Source organism: Primulina tabacum, chromosome 14 (assembly GCF_025594145.1).
Source record: "Primulina tabacum isolate GXHZ01 chromosome 14, ASM2559414v2, whole genome shotgun sequence".
Taxonomy (NCBI): Eukaryota; Viridiplantae; Streptophyta; class Magnoliopsida; order Lamiales; family Gesneriaceae; genus Primulina; species Primulina tabacum.
Window position 1 is genome coordinate 29,073,268 of NC_134563.1, and position 18,969 is coordinate 29,092,236.

Sequence of the window (18,969 nt, forward strand, 5' to 3'; positions counted from 1 at the left end):
TCCATTTTTAGGTGGTCGAAAAGGATCTTTGTTAGCATCAAGTGATCGAACAAACATTGGTGATGCTAATGGGTGTGCCTTGTCCATGTAAAAGCGCTTTAATATTTTTTCTGTATATGATGATTGATGAACAAATATTCCCTCTTGCAAATGTTCAATCTGCAATCCGAGGCAAAATTGTCTTTCCTAAATCTTTCATCTCAAACTCATTTTTCAAGTAATTGGCATTTTTAGTAAGCTCTTCTAGAGTGCCAATAAGATTTAGATCATCCACATATACCGCCACAATTGCAAAACCCTCATCTGTTCTTTTTATAAAAGCGCATGGACAAATAGCATTATTTGTGTATCCTTCTTTTAAAAAATATTCACTAAGACGATTGTACCACATGCGACCAGATTACTTTAATCCATATAAGGATTTATGCAGTTTTATTGATAACATAGCCTTGGGCGCTTCACCATTTTCTTTCGATAGTTTGAATCCTTCAGGCACTTTCATATATATATCACTATCAAATGAACCATAAAGATAAGCAGTTACAACATCCATAAGTCGCATATCAAAAGTTTCTGATACTGCTCAACTGATTAGGAATCGAAAAGTAGTGGCATCCATCACAGGTGAATATGTTTCCTCATAGTCAATTCCAGGTCTCTGCGAGAAACCTTGGGCTACGAGTCGGGCCTTGTATCTTACAATTTCACCATTTTCATTCCTCTTTCGTACAAAAACCCATCTGTATCCTACTAGGATTACATTTTCAGGTGTTCGTACTACAGGTCCAAACACTTTATGTTTTTCTAGTGAGTCTAATTCAGTTTGTATGGCCTTCTTCCACTTTGGCCAATCATCTCTTTGTTGACAATCCTTAATGGATTGTGGTTCTGGGTCTTCATTATGTATGATGTCAAGGGCGACATTTAGGGCAAAGACATTGTCAACAATTGCGTTATTTCGATCCCACAATTTTCGAGATGATATATAATTTATTGAAATCTCATTATTTTAATGAGAATTTGATTCTTTAGGAATAATATTATCCAAGTTTGGTTCATTGATCTCTCTTACTAAATCATCCAAGATTTCTTCTTCGGGAGCTTTTGAATTTTCTTTCTCTTGTACCTTTCTTTTTCGAGGTACAATATCCTTTGAACCAATTGGTCGACCACGCTTCTGGCGTATTTTAGATTCATTTGCAGGTTGAATAATAGCTGGTCCTACGGGGACATCAATTTTTACAGGGGTATTCTCTGCATGTATATGTGACTTTGTCACATTCTTTGTATTAACAAAAGCATCGGGCAATTGATTTGCAATTCTTTGCAAGTGAATGATTCTTTCAACTTCTTGCTCATATTGATTATTTCGAGGATCATAATGAGATAGTGTTTTCTCATTCCAACAAATCTTTTGTTGTTCTTCGGGACACAACTTTATTTCTCCTAGATTTGGAAATTCCAATTCATCGAAGTGGCAATTTGCAAATCTCGCAGTAAACAAATCTCCTGTTAAAGGTTCCAAAAATCTAATAATAGATGGTGAATCATATCCCACATAAATCCCAAGTCTACGTTGTGGGCCCATTTTGGTTCGCTGTGTAGGTGGGAGAGGGACTTGTACTGCACAACCAAATACTCAAAGGTGAGAAACATCAGGCTCTCGACCATAAGAAAGTTGTAAGGGTGAGTATTGGTGATAATTAGTTGGCCTTATACGAATCAATGATGCAGCATGTAATATGGCATGTCTCCACACAGATGATGGAAGTTTGGTTCTCATCAATAATGGTCTAGCAATTAATTGCAAACGCTTAATAAATGACTCTGCTAAGTCATTTTGTGTATGGACATGGACAACCGAATGCTCAACTGAAATCCCTATTGACATACAATAGTCATTAAATGTCTGCGATTTAAATTCAGCAGCATTATCAAGACGAATTGTCTTGATTGAGTGATCTGGGAATTGAGCTCGTAATTTAATAATTTGCGCAAGTAATCTAGCAAAAGCTATATTTCGATTTGAAAGCAAACTAACATGTGACCATCTAGTAGACACACCAATCAATACCATGAAGTATCGAAATGGTCCACATGGTGGGTGTATAGGTCCACAAATATCACCATGAATTCTCTCCAAGTAGGTTGGGATTTAAACATCAATCTTTATAGGGGAAGGTCTTATAATTAGTTTGCCTTGTGAGCAAGCTACACATGGATAATCATTGTGTAAAAGAATCTTCTGGTTCTTTAGAGGGTGTCCATGTGAGTTAATTATTATTCTGCATATCATTGTTGCCCCAAGGTGACCAAGTCGATCATGCCATAATTTGATGCTCTGTTGGTCAACAAACTTCTGGTTTGTGACAATGTTTGTTTCGACTGTTTTTATTGTTGTAAAATACATTCCAGAAGGAAGTGCACATAATTTTTCTTTTATCTGCTTCTGGCCAGATATAATAGATGTTATGCAAAGGTATTCGAAATTATTTTCATTTAATGTTTCAATATGGTATCCATTTCGGCGGATGTCTTTAAAGCTAAGCAAATTTCTACTGGATTTGCTCGCATATAGGGCATTTTCAATATATAGGCTTGTATTATTTGGTAAAATGATTTTTGCCTTTCCATAACCTTCAATAATTTTTGATGCACCCGATATTGTTGTAACATTATTTTCAGCTAATGTTAACTCCAAAAAATACCTTTTATTTTGAAGAATGGTATGTGTTGTACCACTATCCACTAAGCATTCATCCTGACATTTCATCGTTAATCTAAAATAAAAATATAATTCAATAAGCTAAATTCAATAAATAATGTGTAAAGCTTTCAAAGGAAATATTTTATTGAATAATGAAAACATTTATTGAATAACAAAATAAACCTCCATGACAAATCATAAACATGAACTGAACATCAAAATAAAAACGAGACCACGATAACCTAATAAACAATAGAAATTCAAAGTAGAAACAAGAGCAATGAAAGTAATTACTTATTATTTTCTAACACACCACCACCAATCAAATTATCTATATTTTCATCTGGATTAGCAAAGAAATCAGAGACGTCCAAGTGAGTTATATCAATTGGATCATCATTGTCCACAAAATTTATCTCCATTTTTCCATTTTCCTTGATTGATTTTTGGTATAGATCCACAAGATGTTTTGTCGTACGACAAGTACGAGACCAATGCCCTTCCATTCCACATCTATAACATTTTTTTCATATACTTTGGAACTCTTCTCCTTTGCTTCTTCATTATTGGAATTCCACTGCTGGTGGCTTGTTTTATGTTTCTTTCAATTTTGTTGCTGATAGTATCTTCTTTGGCCATGCCCACGCCCACGCCCACGCCCACGCCCACGTCCATGTCCACGTCCATTGTTATGATTTTGAGTGGAATTAGCATTCGCTTCAGGAAATGCAATTTCATATTCTTCAGGAAATGTAGTTCCATTTGCTTCAGGAAATGGTGTGGATCCAGTTGGGCGCATTTGGTGATTTTTCATGAGCAGCTCATTGTTTTTTTCAGCAACTAGTAAGCATGAGATGAGTTCAGAGTACCTTTGAAATCCACGTTCACGATATTGCTGCTGAAGGAGCACGTTTGATGCATGAAAAGTGGAGAATGTTTTTTCTAACATGTCTTGATCAGTGACTTTCTCTCCACAAAGTATCAGTGTGGAACTAGTCTTGAATAATGCAGAGTTATAGTCACTTACGGACTTAAAATCTTGTAACCGTAGGTGCATCCATTCATATCGGGCTCTTGGGAGAATTACAGTTCGTTGATGGTCAAATCTTTCTTTTAGATTTTTCCAAAGCTCTCGTGGCTCTTTCACAATGAGATATTCGACTTTCAACCCATCATTGAGGTGATGACGGAGAAAAATAAGTGCCTTTGCACGGTCCTGCTGGGACATTTCATTTACTTCTTTTATTGTATCTCCTAAATTCATAGAGATAAGGTGGACCTCGGCATCCAAAATCCATGATAAATAATTTTTTCCAGTCAAGTCAAGTGCTTCAAATTCAAGTTTGGTGATGTTCGCCATTGCAACTTAAAAAAAAAATTATATAATTAGAATCATGACATAAATAGAGTAAAATTGCATTACTATTATTGAAAATAAATATTATAACAAATTATGCATGTTACTACTTTTACTATGTAATTTTGAAATTTTGTTATTCTATTTGTTAAACTAACATCGATGCAGGTGTACATTGAGATGTGCTCAATTAATAATTTATGTATCTATTACAAATTGCACTAATTACAAATTGTAGCATTATAAACTAAAGAAAAAAAATAAAACTCTTTTATGCACAATTATTCTAATACGTAAAACAAATATCACAGAATCCTGCCCAACTTCGTAAACAAGCCATATATTTCTTGAAAAGGAAAAAATCCAACACTTTGGACTTAAAGAAATTATAATAAAATTTATGTCTTAAAAAAAATTACTCTCACACCTAGAATTTCTCACACCACTGCTGCGGTTGTGAAGAATTATTATTATTTTTTTTTTGGTCCAATTGATATAAAAAATAGTGTTGTGATTGACTCAAAAATTATCATAAAACTAGTAAATACTAGTATTCACACAATATTTTAGCGACTATTTAAATCATCAAAATCCAAATAATATAAATCTTAAATAAGCAATCCAAGATATGAAAAAACTTAAATCAAAACAACAATACATTTATAATCAATATTCTTCAAGAATATTATCGAAACATATGATAGTTATCTAAATTCTTCAGGAATATGATAACATTATATTTTATATCAATATTATTCATAGATATTGATAGATCTTTATGATTTTAGATCAAGATTCTTCGGTAATATTGATAAATCTTATTCATCTATATTTTATTCATAGATCTATCAATATCTTCAACATAAAGTTGTGTTGTGCTACTTCAGGAGCATCAACATAAAATTAAAAGTTGTGCTTCTTCAGGAGCATCAATATAAATCTATAATTTGTGCTGCTTCGGGAGCATCAATATTAAATCTAAATATTGTGCTTCTTCAAGAGCATTCATACAAGAATAAGAATAAATTATTTATAAATTTTATCTTGAAGAGCACTCGTGCTGATAACGTGTTGTGAATAGTATAGAATATAGAGAAGAGAGAATGAATTTTTTTTTGTGCTTTATTCATCATTGGAGACCTCTATTTATAGAGTAGATTTACAGAACTTGAATAGGTAACAATATCAATAATCATCTATAATATCTTTTCTATAATAATTTCAAGGATTTAGTAATTTTCAAATTTTGGGTATCAATCTTTTTAATTAAGGGGTGAGATTTAATTTAATTATCTAGTGTTTATCTAATTGTTTACTAATGATCTAAACCCTAAACTAAAGCCTTTTTTTATTTAACCTATTTAAAAAAAAAAAAAAAGAGGAAACTCACGCACACAGCCTCCTGACCAAGAACACACACACATATCAGCCGTGAAATTCCTTGTGCATAAAGGTCTCGGTTTTGATTGTTTTCTTGGTCTTATCATCACAATCACTCACTCACACGTAGCACAGTTGGTTCACGCCATTTTTACACAAAAAAAACAAACGAAACGTCGGTCTGATCGCCCACCGACTTCCCCGCAACGAAATTCGATGGCTCGAGCGTTTAAAAACGCAAAGACATGTCTTAATCCTTTCTTTACGCATCGATCTTTTATATTATGTATTTTGACACAAATTATGCATGAAAATTCATTGGATATATGCAAACATGGGTTCAAAATAATTCGAAAATCGTTTCTGAAAACTTGAAGCATGAAACTTAAGTATTCTTCCAAATCTTGATGGCGTGTGCTTTAGCTGGGCTTTTGGACGTGCTGTTGCTGTATGGGTATGATGTGGAGTGTGTTTAGACATGTTTAAGTCATCTGGTAAGGGTTATAAAGGGTCTGGAAGGACAGCACAACCGCTGGAAGTGAATAGGGCCCGTGCGATTCTTTTTTTTTGCATGCGTGCAGGGTTGTAGGTGTTCGGCCTTATGGTTTCAGTCACGGGCTGGGTTGGGGCTCTTGGCTATGGCTTATGAAGTCTCTAAGGGTCCTAGGATGAGCCTAGTTAAGGTGGTTCACAGCTTGATTGGATAGAGAAAGCGCTAGAACTATAAAAAAACACAGCTGCGCAGGATGGAGCGTATGTAAGGGGCTGTAGGTGGTTGCTGGTGCGGTTCAATGCACGGGCTATTTAGGGCCTCGTGGCTATTGTTTGGGATGTGCCTTAGGGTCCTAGGACGAGCTTAGATGGGATGGTTCATGGGCTGGTTGGCTGGATAGGCAGCTGGAACCCGAAACGTGCAGCTGTGCACAGTTTGGGCGCATGTGAGGGAGCTGTCACGGTTTTGGCTTGTTGGAGGCTTGGGCTGCAGGTCTGGGCTGGAAAGGGCTGGACCAGGGTCTCATGAGATGTCTAAGGGTCGAGTATAGGGTCTGGTTTGGGTCCGGTTCACGTTAGTTTATGCATGAAATCGTGAGAAGCGTATAGGCGCCATATTGCGTCTCCATGGAATGTTTTCTTGGATAGACTATTGTTCACGTTTTCTTGGGTCTTGGTCATGGTCCGGCGATGTTTTAAGCTCTTGTACAGTAGGTTAGGGTGTTGGCTAAGTATGGTTCGAGTCCCGGGCCGTTCGGTAGGTCATAAGCTACTTTATTTAAATCGGGAATCGTACGCGTACAAGTGCATCTTTGGGGTTATGTTTTGTTAGTTAAATATTGAGATTTTGGCAGCATGTCCAGAGCATTTCAACGAAGCTCACGACGTTTGTAAGTATGATCGACGTGCAAAAATATTTTTATTTTGGAGGTATGTGATTTGTGTTGTGGCCACCCGGTAAAGCATGACTGGGAATTTGTGATTATGAGATTGGAAAGCGGTAAAGCATGATCGAGGACCTCTCCACCTGGTAAAGTATGACCAGAGATTTATGTATGTGGGAGTGGACATTCGGTCGAAAGATTGTGGTGATCCATGCCAGCCCAGTACTGTGGTTTAGTCTGATCATGCTATTTATGTTACGAGCCACTTGCTTTGAACATATTTCTACACAAAATTAAGTGTGATTATGTATGTTATGATAGAAGTACTTTTATGAAAATGTTTATGCAGTTATGGCATGTCTACGTTTATGTATGTCCCGTTATTTTTTCGTACACGTTACTTTCAAATGCATGTGATTTTACTAAATACTATTCGCGATTCATGGTTTTTGCATGTTGAGTCTTTAGGCTCACTAGACTTGATCGATGCAGATGATGATGTTTTTGAGCAGGCAGGAGGTGCTGACCAATGAGCTTGCTCAGACTGTGTGCAGTATAAACTCGAGGGCCGCTTAGTTTATGAAATGATTTTATGCATGATAAAATATTAAAATACTCGGATTATTTTTAGATTGTTGGCAAACAAATTTTTTTTAGCTCTTATATGTTTCTTGGATGATTCCAGATTAGTATTTTTATTGCATTGAATTTAATTAATTTTATGTAATTAAAATATTAAGACGGAGTTTTTATTATTTTAAACTTTCGAAAATATTAGTTGATTTATTTAGTAATAATTTATTAAGTAAGAGATTTTTTCATTTACGCATATTTTAAGTAGTATAATAAAATACGGTTTGTTACAAATAAAGTGAACTGAACTAAATCAGTATTGGACTGATGAGGTTAAAGAACATAATGGTACCAATCCAGCACGTCAAGGATAAATTGAGCTGAATCAATTAAGTCAGAAAAGACCAATTGAGATGTTCATTAGACTGATCTTAAAACATTATCTGCATACAACAGACAGTTCTCTCAGATTTCAATTTGAATTTGATAGGTAAGGACATGTCATATTCTCTCTCTGAAACAGAATAAAAGATCAGCTGGTACCATATCTAGCTTGTGTCAAAATGAATTTATTTTCCCAGTACTATATCCAAAAAGACATCAATGACATGTGACATTCTCTGAAAAAATTTCGAGTATCCAGTATATTTGTGAGTACTGTTCAATTTTTTTTTTTTACGTTGGAACCATAATCTATAAAATGAGAATGCATTAAAAATATTGAAGACAATTGAAACTTTTAATTAGGGATGTAAATAAACCAAACCGTTTATGAGCTATTCGAAACTCGATTCGATAAAAGCTCGTTTGAGCTCGTTTAATGAGGCTCGTTAAGATAAACAAACCAAATTCAAGCTTTACAGTATTCGGCTCTTTAGCTCGTGAACATGTTCGTTGGTAAGTTCAGGAGTAATCTTTTAGATGAAAAAATAATAGTTTTGATATTTGATTTATTGATTTTGCATATTTTTATGAAATATATAGAAAAATCTATTAAATTTATTTATAATAATAAATTTACAAATTTTAATAAGAATAATATATTTTTCTTTAAATATATGATTTATTTTTAATTAATTTAATGAAAATTTAAATGTATAATTCATATTTATTAAGCTTGTTTAGGCTCGATAAAGGCTTGAATGAGCTCGTGAGCCATGCATATATTCGTTAAATAAAGCTCGAGCTCGACTCGATTATAAACGAGCCAAGCTCAAACATTCAAGAGTTCGGCTCGGCTCGACTCGATTACATCCCTACTTTTAATCTCTACTATTACAAACACTTCTGAATTATTTTCAGCACCTCTCGAAGTTATATCTTCGAGTTGATCTGCACATGCTTAAAGTCTATCAGATCAATAAGGATCAATTTTGTACTTGTTTATTTTTTCACGTGTCAGTTGTTTACCTAAGCTATATTGCAATGAGAAGCTTGTAACTGTCAAAAAACCTATTTATGAACATATTGAGATTGTTGTGTATCTAGGAGTTTCAGCTAAGAAGGTTCTTTAATCAAGCTGAACTGGGTTTATATAAAGGTTGTACTAATCAAATCTTTTTGTTGAATCTTTCAGAAAACAAAAGAAGGGGAGATGTAGAAATTTTGTTTTCAAACTTCTATAAACCAACTCTCGACTTATTTACTTTCAGTTACTCAGTTATCTGATTTGATTTTTTCCGTGCATACTTTATTCACTTTGTATATTAAGATTTCTTTCGTACTTTTATACTTCTTTGTTGATTGAGTCACTTAATTTGATTAGAAAATTGTTTCAAGTTGTTAATCCCATTTGATTTGAAAAATATGTTATAATTGTTAAATAGTTTTATTCACCTCTCTCTAAATATATTTTTTTATCCTAACATGATAAGATATATTTGGGAATAATCGTTGAGCTACAATAGCTCGATTCTTAAAATATTGAATATCGATGAATTAAATCGAGTTTAGTTTCAAACCAAATGAAATACACTCAAAATAATTCTTCGTAGAAATCGATTAAACTTTTTGTAAAGTATTTAAAAGATATGCAAGTTTAATGAGTAAAAAAACATTTTTGTTGAAGCATTTTATCAAACACTTGATATGCAATATTTTGATATTTGAAGAACACATAAAATGTTTCAACAATGCATCTTTAAAGCATTAGAAATTAGAATTAAATGTAATAAATAAATAGAAACGAATTTGTTTATGGAAGTTCGGAGATTAACATCTCTCGTCACCCCTTCTTTCCCTTAGGAAGGATTCACTAGAAAACTTTAATCCATACAAATCTTTGTACAAATCCAATCTAGAATGGCAGTACCCAATTAGAACTCCTAGCACTCAAAATTGCTGGCAGCACCTCGCAATCAGCGTATTGTTTAACGTCTCATATACAAAGATTACAAACACATTGTTTTACGTCTTTATGTGAAGACTCACTCAACTAGTCTTTGAAGTTCAACTTTCTTGTATATGTGTGACTGATTGTGTGTGAGTAATTTATCCTATAGTATATTTCTCAAATGTATTCTCAAACAAGGGCGTGTGCTCTCAACTAGCAGATTTATTCATGTCAACTGCCCATGCTTTGAATCCCTTCAAAAACCTTTGTTTGATCTTCAAGAGTTGTATTTATAGGCTTCAACAATGATATATACATTAAATAAAAGAAATATGACCGTTGAAGAGATTTCTGGACTGTTTCTGAGCTGACATAATTTGGCCCGCGAACTGATGACATGGCAAGTAACATGAATTGATGATGTGGACAAGTTCTAACTAGTCACTGTCGAACTGATGTGAAATACGACATGTCCCAAATTGAGTTTTCTGATCAGTCAAGTTGGCGGATTGTCATTTGAATCATTCAGCTGAGAGATATCATCAGAAAACTGAATCTCGTCAGAAATTCAGTTTGGCAAAATTTAGTTTCAGTTTAGCTCGGATCAGTTTAGATCAGTTTCAGTTCGGATCAGTTTAGCTTGGATCATTTTGAGTTTCCAACATAACACAATATAAATCATATACTATTTTGCAATAAAAATCCTAATTAAAATAATTAGTTCGACAATCAAAACAAGCCAACAAAAGTATTCAATCAACAATATCTATATAAAATTGAATAATGATTAATAGTATTGATTCCAACGTGATAGTAACTTGCTACCAAATAGCTTACGCACATAATTATGTATAATATCCTTATTCGTTAATTGGAGATGGAAACAAGCTAAACGTAAAGGAATCATTTGTAGTAATTGGTTTCAACAAAAAATGTGACGAGACATTTAAATTAATTAATTTAGTTTAGTTTTGTTTCAAAAAAAAAAAATGTTTATAACAATACATCAACAAAGTTCATACAAACATGTGTGTACAAACGAAATGGAATAAAAAGGGTGGTGATGGCAATGATCCCTTGTCTACCCAAGACCCATATATAAATGTATATATATAGTTTTGCTATTCTACCACAAATCGTGCTCACTTTTATGCACACCAATGATGTGATGCTCACTTATTAGATATATAATTTTTATATGATTCACTAGAGCCAATAAGTGAGTGACACCTCATTGGTAGTGAGTTTAATTCATCGCATTGGTAAGCACAAAAGTAGACACAATTACTGAGCATCATAGCAAAGTATATATGTATATACAGTTTTGATATGGTGCACACTCATCTTGTGGGTTTGTGAGAGCAACAATGAGGTGACACTTACTTATTGGATTTCTAGTTTTTTTTATCACATCCAATAGGTGAGTATCACCTCATCGATACTCACATATTAGATATACAATATTTGATATGTTGTACACTTGTTGTGCTCACCTATATGAGCCGAATTATATATATATGTGTATACCTATTGTACAAAAAAAGGGTTGTGATTCAATATGTTTACCAATCAAAAAAATAATATCATAAATGTATATCTATAGTACAAAAAAAACGGTTGTGATTCAAGATGTTTGGCAACCAAAAAAATATCATAAATCTAACTTTTACAAAAGTCAAAATTTATTTCTCCAAAAAATTAATCTAATAAGTTTTTCGAATTCAATCAATTATTCATATTATTTACTAATAACCTATGGTTTGGTTCATTGTATTGATTTGAGTATGTTGTTCTCATTGGTTTTTCAATTTTATCTAAAATTTTAATAGGAAATCAATTAAAAGTACAAATTAAATTTTTTTGATAAACAGTGATAAATTTTAATAAAAGGAGATAAAATCATACTCTATTTTATTTGTGTAATCTGAAATATAGCACGAATTATGTTTTATGTGTTTTAAAAAAAACTAAAAAAATTATGTTAAGATTAAAAACATTAAAAGAGATGTTTGGTTGGATGTTCAAAATCATAATAAATATGGTTATCGGGTTTTAAAAAAATGTAATTTAAAAAAAATAAATTTCAAATTTATCACAAATTGATATAATTTACATTTTTAATGTAAAACGTCATCGTAGGTAGAAAACACAACCAAAAAATTGCAGTGTCCCCTGCTAACCTAAGTAGGCTGGCAAACGCAATGTATGGACCAATGCAGTGTCCGCTATAATTACATTGTGGTCCACACGGACCAGCAGACCACATGCTATATATTTGTAGATGTGATTATATTTGTGGTCCACACGCAATGTATGGGCATGTAGGCAATGTCCGCATGTCCATTTATTTGTAGATGTGATTCAATTTGTAGCTTTAATTATATTGGCTGGTTGTATATGTCTGAATGTTTATGTTGGGTTAAGTGTACATGAGAGTAGTACTGGATAAATGATTACATGGAAGTTCTCATCCGTCAACCTGTCGATGTTGCGCCGCTTGATCTGGTTGACTAAGTGGAACGTAAAAGAATTGAAATGTCTATTACTCTAACACTACTGATTTTTTTTTTTTTTTTGAAATTATGGCCGAAAATGCACACATACTCTTATACATATATATAAGTCAACCATGCATTTTATAAAGTCATTCAACTACTGAATAAAAATTGCTACAGTTAATCAAATCTTAAAAATGTAATCAATCTCATATTCTACTGTTTTTAAAGAAAAACTCAAACATGTTATCAAAAATCTGTCAAATCAACAACGTATAAAAAAATTACTACAAAAAAAGGCTAAAGACAACGGTGAAAACCGTTGTCATTAGGTCTTGTAAAACCGTTGTTAAAGGTCATGTGGTTAAAGGGTGTGCTCAAAGACAACGGTGAAAAACCGTTATCGTAGACGTCAAGACGACGGTGAAAATCTGTTGTCGTAGGTCTTGTAAAACCGTTGTTAAAGACCATGTGGTTAAAGAGTGCGCTCGAAGACAACGGTTATTCACCGTTGTCGTAGGTTTTATTTGCGACGGATTTTTGAAAACCGTCGCTAATTTAGAGACGGTATACAAACTTAATTTGTCGCTAATATTTTCAGGAGAATAAAAAAAATTGCTTTTATAACTTAATAAATCTAAATAAAAAATTACAATATGACAATGCTAACAATATTCATTATATTAAATAATACTTAAAATTTTACAAAAAATTGAAGCGAAAAAACTACTAAAATCGTATAAGAGAGAAAAATTTTAAGTGTTGTGAAGAGGTGTTAGAGGAAAATGGATCGAAAATACGGATATTTATAGACGAATTGCGACGGAGTTTGGTAAAACCGTCGCTATTAGCTACGGATTTTGTTTAACGATGGTTTGAAAATAACCGTTTCTATTAGCGACGGTTATTTATTAAACCGTCGTTATTGGCGATGGTTATTTTAAAAGGTTTGAAAATAACCGTTGCTATTAGCGACGGTTATTTATTAAACCGTTGCTATTGGCGATGGTTATTTTCAAACCGTCGCTATTGACGATGGTTTTACCAAAACTCGTCTCTAATTTAAAAAGTGCGACGGTTTTAATAAAATCGTCGTTAAATTTAGCTACGGTTTTGCTTAAACCGTCGCTAAATTTAACGACGGTTTTATTAAAACCGTTCTCGTAGGTGCATTGTTGAAAGAACATAGACATAAAACGGTTTTATTAATAGAAAACGGTTTTTAAAACCGCTGTCTTAGCTACATAAAAATGCGCTCATAGACAACGGTATTAATAAACGTTGTCGTAGCTACTGAAAAACCCCGCTCATAGACAACTGTTTAAAAACCGTTGTCGTAACCCATAAAAGACAACGGTTTTAACAAAAACCGTTCTTAGCTAAATAAAAAACCAGCACAAAACTGTTGTCTTTGGCCCATAAAAGACAACGGTTTTTTAAAAACTGTTGTCTTTGACAAGGAAAAAATTCACAAAAACAACGGTTTTCGTTAAAATCGTTGTTAAAAGGAAAAAGACAATGGTTTCTGATAAAACCGTTGTCTTTTGAGTGTGGTTGAATGTGGAATTTCTTGTAGTGAATTCATAAACATTTAAAAATATTATTTAAACCCATGTCTCATAAATCATAATGTGCGGAAGAACTGCAAGGTCCTCGGGTTTTCACGTGCACCCCCAGCTCAGCCTACTCACTCTTCAGCACCCCCAGTCTCCTCATCCACATGATCACCTGCATCAATCATATCTAGTTATTCTAAAGACTCAACACACCTGAACCTTTATAACAAGTACATATACATATCATTCAACAATAAAAAGTACTGTAACCAAAATAAGTTTCGTGATCTTCAAAGCATAAACATAAACATATTCATCTCAAATCATGTCATATTGTATCGTCATATTGTATCATCATATACATATTCATTTTTTCTTTATTGAATTCAGATCATTAGTTGTGACTTCATATCAGCTGATGTTCGATGTATCCATCTACGTATAACCGTGGAACCCGGCGGCGGAGACATCAGCGACACTCTCACCCGTCAACTGAGCCTTGAACTTACATGTTTCATGTTCGTGTTCATTTTCGTGTTCATGTTAGTCACAACCAACTCACCTCCTTCAAAAACATGTCATCGTGTTCACTACTCGAAAAATTCATGCATATACATACATTTTCTTAAAACCAACCATGCAACGTATTTTCACCATTTTCATAAAAATTCCATATTCATTTAAAATAAACGTTAAATGCAAACATTCAGTTATCATGACGCTGCCAGGACAGCTAACTCGACTCAAGTGCAAAATGACCATTTTGCTCCTGAAACCTTAAATTTGACCATTTTACTCGTGGACCTTAAAACTATGACCCGAGTCAATCCAAACTCATCAAAACATCTTAAAACATACTTATAATCATTTCTTAGATGTAAACTCGAGCTCATGCATTAATTCTGTAATTCGTTTTAAAACTTGGATCGGAGTCCCGGTTTTAACCCGAACTTAACCAAACTTTAACCACAGTTGAAAGACTACTAACCAATCCCCGTATGACCCATATTTAAACCATATATAACCACAGACCCATCGATGTAACCTGTGGGAACACCCAAAACGAGACAAGCCCAATAAAATCATTAAACCTCGTGTACTGGACTAGCTCCTAGGCACTAGCTGTGTAGTGCTGCAGCACTTGGTAAGCGCCTAGGCACCATGCATCAGCACTGCGGCGTTACAAGCACCGTAAGCTCAAGTGATGCCCAAGCGCTGCGGCGCTAAATAGGCAGCGCCGCGGCACCACTCCCGTGAAGAAAACCCAAATTACAACCTTGAAGCCAACTCCATCCTACACCCACTAGCCCGACCAACCTCTCCTAAGTCACAACTGACTCTTCCTGAACTGCCCTAGCCATGGTCCTCAGCCCCATGTACTCGGATGCGAACCACCCAAAAAATCGAGCCACAAACAACCTCAAAACCGAGCCACAAACAAGAAATTTGATTGGACTCATACCAAACCATTCCAGATATGAACCTAGTACTTCACATCATCAACCCGATGTGATTTGAGTCCTCGAACCCTCGATCCTGGCAGCACCTTGCAAGACATGTCAAAAACGTGATACACCATGAAAATAAAATCGATATACCAAAAGCAAAACGTGTAAAACTGATCCAAATCATTATATCTATCATTCCTCATGCAAAATAGACTCAAAATACAAAATATGGTGTGAAAGATGAGAAAACGAGGGTATAGGGCTTGCCTTTGCGATTTAAGTACTCGAAACTCGATATTTAGTGCGAGGGAACGATAGAGACGATTGGGAGACGACTTTCCTATGCTTTCTTCTCCAAAATCCTTCGAAATTCTCCTCCTAGGACTGCTATAAGGGACGGCTACAGCAGCTGCTTCAAACCCTAGCCTTTGCCTAATATTTTCGAAAATGGGTTGGAGTTGGAGACTAAGCCTTTTTGGCTATTTATTTGGTGGGTTAAAAATCCACTAATATTAATTAATTTGGTCCAGCTAGGCCTAATTAATTCTGCATAAAATTTTTGCATTAAATGGTTTCTCCAAAATAAATTACGAGTATTCAAAAAGTCCTTCGTTTTGACATAAAATGATTTCTAAAATAAGATAAGGCTAGATTCGAAAAATAATTCAACTCCTATCAATTTAATTAAATGACATCAATTAAAACATATTTTCGAGCATAAAAATATTTTTATATATATCAGAAAATATTTTTTCTCACTCGTCCCCGGTCTTTTTTCCTCGACCAAACATCAAATAATCTCCTGACGAATCCTAAAACTGAAATCATGCACCAAAACGCCTATAGACATTTAATCAAAATAAAACATCGCATTTAAGCATTTAAAATCATTTAACTAAATAAAAATAGTGACTTATAAATTCTTATGCATGTGGTTTACGTCAGTGGAGTTCGGACGTTACAAGAATGACACCAGATCTTAACAGATAATACTATATCTGCTGAGGACTGGAACGACGGTAGGGAAATAGTAATACTGATCTCTAAGGGATATGATATAGCACCAGAAGATAGAGATGCACCTCCCCGGACTCATGGACCTAACAGCCCGACCCATTAGCAACCAATTAGGTGCACTTTGCGCTGCCACAAGTATAAAGAAATAAAGTTGTGCATTGGCTAATAGCTATAACTTTTGGCCTAATGATAAGCACTTGATTCTAACAATTGATATCAAAGCGAGGTCGTGGTTCAAGTATCCCAAAAGGCATATTTCTATACTTTTTGGGGTGGGGGAATGTTGTGTTAAGCATGTACGAGTGAGAGTAGTACTGGGATGGATGACCTCCTGGGAAGCTCTCATGCGTCAAGCTGCTGACGTTGCACCACTTGATCCGGTTGGCTAAGTGGGCTGTAAAAGAATTACATCAGATCTTAACGGGTAATATTGTCTCTTCTGTGGACAAAGCCAACGGTAGGGAAATGGTAAGACTGATTTCTAAGGTATATGAGATGGTACCAGCAGATAGACACATACCACGTCGGACTCATGAGCCTAACAACCTGGCCCATTATAATACTAGGTCGTCGGCTTCAACGTCCACTTCTTCCACAATCCCACCGACTATCATAAAATAAATTCACCGTTCACTTCTTCAATGGATCCATGATAATTCAGATTATCGTCCCGTTTTTGACGGTTCACTTCCCTTTCATTGTAAGCTCACCGTTTTCGTTTTCAACGGATCCTTACTAATTTTACGTCACGATCAATTCACATTCCTAAAAAAATATTTTCCTTTATTTTATCATTTCATAAAACATTCATAAGTTTCCATATTCTTTAAAACTTCCAAAAATTGCTTATATCATTTGTATATGTCGAGATTGCTAAAAATAGCATAAACATGCAGATACTTTAAAACTTTTGAAAATAGTATATATCATGCATATACTTTAAAACTTCCAAAAATAACATTTAACATGATATGAAATTGTTTTAGGAAGTTGTAAACTGCCCTCGATTTTGTCGAACCGACCGCACACGATTCAATTCTATATGTACCCGGACGACTCCGAACTTTGACTTAAGGGTAACGACTCGATTCCATAATTTTAAAAATATCAAAATATCCAGTAGCTTGTTGGAAATTCAATCTTAGGACCTATGTTTCAAAAAGGACTCGATTTGCTTACCAAACGACTCTTTTACCCTCGTTTTCGCGTTTTCGGGCAAACCAATGACCAAACTACCCTTCCGATTCGAACCAACCCAAGACCAGACCTTTATTAAAATCCTAAGACCCAATAAAAGTTGTTGGAACTTCCCAATCCCAAGCCAAAACCGAAACTTGAAGAAACGATTTAACATATGCCCATTTCGTCTATATTTTGACACGTTTGGGCATATTGCGATCCAGAACGGACCACGGCTCGAAACGACCCCAAACCAGGCCCTAGACCTCTTTCTTAGACCCTAACTAAGACCATTATCAGCCCCATTTGGACTTACACCTGATTCCCTAAGCCCTAAACCTCTCGCATCAGCAGCCCACCGCGCCCGTCCCTTGCGCAACAACAGCTCTCTCGTGCACTGGCGGCTGTCACAGCCTTTGGTTTGACTCTTGGCTCATTCCATCCCCTCACCAGGACCATAAGGCACGTCCCAAGCCCCTGGTCCAGCCCTTACACCATCCCCTTAGCCCTAGGACCGCACACCCCCAAAACAAGACAACAAGTGCAACTTTTGAAGTCATGCCCGCAGCGCTGTACCAGCTTGTCCAGCTATGACCTAACCCCTCCTAGACTTCCTAGGACCCTAAACCTTCCCTCAAGACTACGGATAGGACCCCATGCAGCCCCCATAGCCAAAGAAGCCCCAAGTCGCGATCATTTCCCTCTTGGCCCGCACGCAACAGGCTTTGCAACCCCTAACCAGCCTCTCTTATGATTCTTACCCTTCAAAACATAATCTAAACATTTAGGTCTACCCTTGGATCTCTTGGTTTGCATACCTCTTTCAACAATTCTCAAAAACGACAAGGATTTCTTATTGAAAACATGATATGAATAAAACTTAAAACCATCATCCTTATGAACTCTTCACATAAAATCAAATACATGCAATATTATGGATTGAACAGTTCATAATGAAAGGTTTGAAAACATGCCTTTGTGTTTAAAACACTTGAAATACGAATACCGAAGCGGTGGAAACGTCGGTGACGAACGAATGACGATTTCTACCCTTTTTTCTCATCAAAACCCACCAAAAACCCACCTTATGATGCAAGGGAGTTGGGTGTTCGTTGTTGGAAGAAAGAACAATGAAGAAAATCGAAGAATGAAAGAGAAAAAAAAATTAAAAATCTCAAAAGCCGAGGAACTCAAGTTTCGGCCACTTCCTCCTTCAATTAACGTGAATTGTGTATGTGTTTGTAGGTGTTTAGGTGTATGTGTGTGTTTAGGGCTATGACTCTTTTTTATGATTCTTACCCTTCAAAACATAATCTAAACATTTAGGTCTACCCTTTGATCTCTTGGTTTGCATCCCTCTTTCAACAATTCTCAAAAACGACAAGGATTTCTTATTGAAAACATGAGATGCATATGAGCAAAACTTAAAACCATCGTCCTTATGAACTCTTCACACAAAATCAAATACATGCAATATTATGGATTGAACGGTTCATAAAGAAAGGTTTGAAAACATTCCTTTGTGTTTAAAACGCTCGAAATACGAATA

The 18,969-nt window shown here is 35.0% G+C and overlaps 1 protein-coding gene across 1 annotated transcript; it reads right to left on the reverse strand.

The window, feature by feature from the left end:
* Positions 1-3,311: 3,311 nt before the first annotated feature.
* On the reverse strand, positions 3,312-4,067 carry LOC142523916 (uncharacterized). The gene has a single exon (XM_075627649.1). The coding sequence runs from the start codon at positions 4,065-4,067 to the stop codon at positions 3,312-3,314; it is 756 nt and encodes a 251-aa protein (XP_075483764.1).
* Positions 4,068-18,969: the final 14,902 nt, after the last annotated feature.